The sequence below is a fragment of the Jaculus jaculus genome, chromosome 9 (assembly GCF_020740685.1).
Source record: "Jaculus jaculus isolate mJacJac1 chromosome 9, mJacJac1.mat.Y.cur, whole genome shotgun sequence".
Lineage (NCBI taxonomy): Eukaryota > Metazoa > Chordata > Mammalia > Rodentia > Dipodidae > Jaculus > Jaculus jaculus.
The window spans coordinates 43508968-43514932 of record NC_059110.1 but is presented as its reverse complement, the minus strand read 5'-3'; the positions used below and the strand labels follow the sequence as shown (position 1 = coordinate 43514932).

The window sequence follows — 5965 nt, the reverse complement described above, 5'->3', positions numbered from 1 at the left end:
AAATAGGCCCATTGAGCAGAGATTTTAGATTTAATAATGCAGCTCGTGCAGTTGGAAGGGGTGCCAAGAGTTTATTTGATTGGTTGACTGAAGTATGGCTCCAAAGATGGCCTACTGTGAATGAACTTGAGCTGCCTGATATCCCTTGGCTTAATGTCAATGAAGGGATTAAAAAGCTCAGAGAACTTGCAATGCTGGAGTGGATTTGCCATGTAAACTCATTTTTGCCCCCACAATGGGAGCGACCAGAAGATGTGCCCTTCACTAAGACCATAAGAAACAGATTTGTGAGGGGAGCGCCAGCATACTTAAAGTCCTCTATCATTGCTCTTTTATGCAAAGAAGACCTCACAGTGGGAGCTGCAGTTGCTGCATTAGGTGGTTTAGATGCAATGGGCATAACTGGATCTCGGGGTAACAAGGGCCAAGTGACAGCGCTGAATCGCCAAAGGCGGGGTGAACGTGTTTTTCATAATAGACAGTGTAGGCAAAATTATGCACATAAAGGTATGACTCGTATGGACCTTTGGCGTTGGCTGATTAATCATGGTGTTCCCAGAAGTCAAATAGATAAGAAGCCTACTGAGTTTCTTCTTGATCTGTATAAGCAGAAAAGTTCTACAGCAAGGGGACATAAAGCCACTTTGAATTATAGCAACAGAGAATCAAGGCCTCTTAATCAGTTTCCAGACTTGAGCCAGTTTACAGATCCTGAGCCCCTTGATTGAAGGGTTGGCTGGGTTCCCTCGGGGAAGGACCCCCCTACAATTGCCAAAAGTTTCAATATTAAACTTACACCTATCCTTCCTCAGAGGGACCTGTGGCCTTTTGCTAGGGTAACTGTACACCGGGGGAAAGGAAATAATCAGACCTTTCGGGGCCTACTGGACACTGGCTCTGAGTTGACATTGATTCCAGGAGACCCCAAAAAGCACCATGGCCCTTCAGTTAAAGTAGGTGCTTACGGAGGTCAGGTGATCAATGGAGTTTTGGCGAATGTTAGACTGACAGTGGGTCCACTGGGTCCCCGAACACATTCTGTGGTTATTTCCCCAGTCCCAGAATGCATAATTGGGATAGATATACTTAGCAGTTGGCAGAACCCCCACATTGGTTCCCTGACTTGTGGAGTAAGGACTATTATGGTTGGAAAGGCCAAATGGAAGCCATTGAGGCTCCCACCACCAGGTAAAATAGTGAATCAAAAACAATATCACATCCCTGGAGGGATTTCAGAAATTAATGCCACTATAAAGGACTTGAAGGATGCAGGGGTGGTGGTTCCCACCACATCTCCCTTTAACTCTCCTATTTGGCCTGTTCAGAAGACAGATGGATCCTGGAGAATGACAGTGGATTATTGGAAACTTAATCCGGTGGTGACTCCAATTGCAGCTGCTGTACCAGATGTGGTTTCTTTACTTGAGCAGATTAACACGTCTCCTGGTACCTGGTATGCAGCTATTGATCTTGCAAATGCTTTCTTCTCCATACCTGTCCATAAGGACTACCAGAAGCAATTTGCCTTCAGCTGGCAAGGTCAGCAGTACACATTTACTGTTTTACCTCAAGGTTATATTAACTCTCCAGCCCTGTGTCATAGCTTAGTTCGCAGGGACTTTGATCGTCTGTCCCTTCCACAGGGTGTCACGTTGGTCCATTATATTGATGACATAATGCTAATTGGATCAAATGAGCAGGAGGTGGCAACCACTCTGGAGTTGCTGGTACAGCATATGCACATCAGGGGATGGGAAATAAATCCATCCAAAATTCAAGGACCTTCCACCTCAGTGAAATTTCTAGGAGTTCAGTGGTGTGGGGCATGCAGGGATATTCCTTCTAAGGTGAAGGACAAGTTGTTGCATTTGGCCCCTCCTACCACTAAGAAAGAAGCACAACGTCTAGTGGGCCTATTTGGATTTTGGAGACAGCACATTCCTCACTTGGGTGTCTTACTCCGTCCCATATACCAAGTGACTCGGAAAGCTGCTAGTTTTCATTGGGGCCCAGAACAAGGGAAGGCTCTTCAACAGGTGCAGGCTGCTGTGCAGGCTGCTCTACCCCTTGGGCCATATGATCCAGCAGATCCGATGGTACTTGAGGTTTCAGTGGCAGACAGGGATGCTGTTTGGAGCCTTTGGCAGGCCCCCATAGGTGAATCACAATGGAGGCCCTTGGGATTTTGGAGCAAGGCCCTGCCATCATCTGCATACAATTATTCTCCCTTTGAGAGACAGCTCTTGGCCTGCTATTGGGCCTTAGTGGAAACTGAATGTTTGACAATGGGCCATCAAGTTACTATGCGACCCCAGCTGCCCATTATGAGCTGGGTGTTGTCTGACCCACCAGGCCATAAAGTTGGACGTGCACAGCAGCAGTCCATCATCAAGTGGAAGTGGTATATACGTGATCGGGCTCGAGCAGGCCCTGAAGGTACGAGTAAGTTACATGAGGAAGTTGCCCAAATGCCTATGGTTGCTACTCCTGTTGCAATGCCTTCTGTCCCCAAGCATGCACCTATGGCATCATGGGGTGTGCCCTATGATCAACTGACTGAGGAGGAGAGATCTAGGGCATGGTTTACAGATGGTTCAGCACGTTATGTCAGCACTGCCCAGAAGTGGACAGCTGCAGCATTACAGCCCCTTTCTGGGACATCTCTGAAGGACTGTGGTGAAGGGAAGTCTTCACAATGGGCAGAACTTCGGGCAGTGCATATGGTTGTGCATTTTGCTTGGAAGAAAAAATGGCCAGATGTGCAGTTATACACTGACTCATGGGCTGTGGCCAATGGTTTGGCTGGGTGGTCTGGGACTTGGAAGGAGCACAGTTGGAAAATTGGTGAAAAGGACATTTGGGGAAGGTGTATGTGGATAGACCTCTCTGAATGGGCAAAGGATATAAGGATACTTGTGTCCCATGTCAGTGCTCATCAGAAGGTGACCTCACTGGAGGATGACTTTAATAATCAAGTAGACAAGCTGACCCGTTCTGTGGATAGTGGTCAACTTCCTTCCTCAGCCACCCCTGTCATTGCCCAATGGGCCCACGAACAAAGTGGCCATGCTGGCAGAGATGCAGGCTATGCATGGGCCCAACAACATGGACTTCCACTAACTAAGGCTGACCTGGCTATGGCTACTGCTGAGTGCCAAATTTGCCAACAGCAGAGGCCGACTCTGAGCCCCCGATATGGTAGTATTCCTCAGGGTGACGAGCCAGCAACCTGGTGGCAGGTTGACTACATTGGACCTCTTCCATCATGGAAAGGGCAGCGTTTTGTCCTTACTGGAATAGACACTTATTCTGGGTATGCATTTGCCTTTCCTGCACATAGCGCTTCTGCCAAAACTACCATCCGTGGGCTTACAGAATGCCTTATCCACCGTCATGGCATTCCACACAGCATTGCTTCTGACCAAGGAACTCACTTCACCACCAAGGAAGTACGGCAGTGGGCTCATGATCATGGAATTCACTGGTCTTACCATGTGCCCCACCATCCTGAAGCAGCTGGCTTGATAGAACGGTGGAATGGCCTTTTGAAGAAACAGCTACAGCGCCAACTAGGTGGCAACAGCTTGGAGGGCTGTATATGCTCTGAATCAGCATCCTATATATGATACTGTTTCTCCTATAGCTCGGATTCACGGGTCCAGGAATCAAGGGGTGGAAATGGGAATGGTCCCACTTGCCATCACCCCAAGTGACCCGTTAACTAGATTTTTGCTTCCTGTTCCCGCAACCTTACGCTCTGCTGGACTACAAGTCTTGGTCCCAGAGGGGGGAGTGCTTTTGCCAGGAGACACAAAGAACATTCTATTGAACTGGAAGCTAAGGCTTCCCCCTGGTCACTTTGGGCTCCTAATGCCCTTGAGTGAACAGGCTGAGAAAGGAGTTACAGTGATTGCAGGGGTGATTGATCCAGATTACCAGGGGGAAATTGGGCTGCTCCTCCACAATGGTGGTAAGGAAGAGTATGCCTGGAGTGCAGGAGATCCTTTAGGGCGTCTGTTAGTGTTACCATATCCTGTTGTCAAAGTCAATGGACGACTGCAACAACCCAATAGAAGTAGTGTGATAAATGGCCCAGATCCTTCAGGAATGAAGGTATGGGTTACCCCTCCAGGTAAAGAACCAAGACCTGCCGAGGTGCTTGCTGAAGGTGGAGGGAATACAGAATGGGTAGTAGAAGAAGGCAGTTACAAATATCAGCTAAGGCCACGTGATCAGTTACAGAAACAAGGACTATGATTGCAATGTTTCTGTCCTGCCTTGATAACAGAGTGTTTGTATCTACACCAATATTAAGATTGTATCATTAGCTAAACTGTTGAGTTTATATTAGACCCATTGTATTAGAGACTAAGCTTGTGTTGGGGGGGAAGATTTTGTGGTTCCGGTTGTACGTGGGATAGTTATGCGATGTTAGGCGGAATTATGAGCTTGTTACTGTTTTCATTTGGAAATTAAGTATGATGTAAGGAGACATGATTTGATGCCAAGTTGACAAGGGGTGGACTTGTGATAGTTAAGGTGTTGTCAACTTGATCTGTTTAGTAATCCACAGACTGCTTCTAGGAAGGATCAACTAAAGGAGGAGGTCTTTCTCCCAGGGTGAGCCCTTCCCCCAGAGTGGGCGGCCCCGCTCATTGAGGGACTTGATATAAGGAAGCTCTGGGTAGAAGAGTTCCCTTTTTCCTTCCTTCCTTCCTTCCACTTGGCTGCCGGAGCTGCTCCCTACCTTCTAGCATGGATTGAAGACCAGTACGGACTAAAGACCAACATCAACCGAAGACCCACGTGGATCGAAACCCAGCGGCTCCTCAGGAGGCCTCCAGGCTTTCCGGCACCATCTGCAGTTCCGAGTCGGGACTGCTGAGGCATCTGGCCACGTGGACTGAGCAGCTACCAGGTTTGGTGATTCTCAGGCCTGCAACTGCTATTGGACTACTGTAAGCTAATCCAATAAATTCCCTTTATAAAATAATTCATTCTAGTAATTCTGTTCCTCTAGAGAACCCTGACTTATACACTAACACTAAAAGAGGTTTACCTTCAAAGCCTTCTATTTTCTGAATCTTCTTTCGAATATCTTTTGAAGACTGAGTTACAAAAGCAATGTTAATAACTCACCTATTCTCAGGGCTCTTATGGGGGAGTATGTCCTAAATGCTTCTTGTAGCCTTTCTAGGAAAGCAACAGGAGATTCAGTGGGCCCTTGGGTCACTACACTAACTTTAGACAAATTTTTGGGGTGCCATATGGCTGCCTGAAGACCACCCAACAGAGTCTTGCAAAATAAGCTAAGGGACACACTACCTTCAGCAGTGTTGGGATCCCAGTCCAGTCATGTGAAAGGGAAACCTCATCAATAACATTAGGGTTTTCAGTGGGGCAACCATCAGCTCCCAATACTAATTTCTTGGCTTCCCTTCTGATTCTTGCATGATCCTCTGTGGTGAAAGAGTCTACAAAAGTTGCTGGCAGTCCTCCCAAGTAGGCTAGTGTGTGCAAAAACAGTCTTTAGATGAGATATCAGGTTTGGGGGTTTCTCTGAAAAAAGGTTTTTTTTTTTTTTATTTTTCCAGTTATACAAATCATTGGTGGAGAGGGATTATAAACCATAAACATGAGATCCCATACCAGGTGGTGAGTTTGCTGTTGGGGAAGCCTGCCTGAGTGGCAGGATGGTAGCTGAGGCTCCTGGAGTTTCAGCCTGGTTGGGGGAAACTGGATGAGAGGAAGGCTGATATTGTGATCTACTGTGGGTATGAGGAGGGTATAACAGGGAAGCCTGTGGTATATTCAGGGGAGGAGAAAGGGAGGATGTCAGAGCCAGAGAGAGGTATGGTAGGGGAGTCTCTTCTTCATCTTGCGAGAGAACCTGTTTAGATTTAGGCTTAGTTATAAGGAAAGAAGTAAGGCCAGAGAAAGGAAGTAGTTTCCTTAACCAGGAGAG

At 47.2% G+C, this 5965-nt stretch overlaps 1 protein-coding gene across 1 annotated transcript; it reads left to right on the top strand.

Moving 5' to 3' along the window:
- Positions 1-797: 797 nt before the first annotated feature.
- On the top strand, positions 798-4257 carry LOC123463368 (the record flags this gene model as incomplete). The annotated part of the gene is given in 2 exon segments (XM_045158302.1): positions 798-3592; positions 3594-4257. Coding segments are annotated over 2 exon segments (3459 nt in total), but the record flags the coding sequence as incomplete, so codon positions are not given.
- Between the last annotated feature and the right edge of the window lie 1708 nt (positions 4258-5965).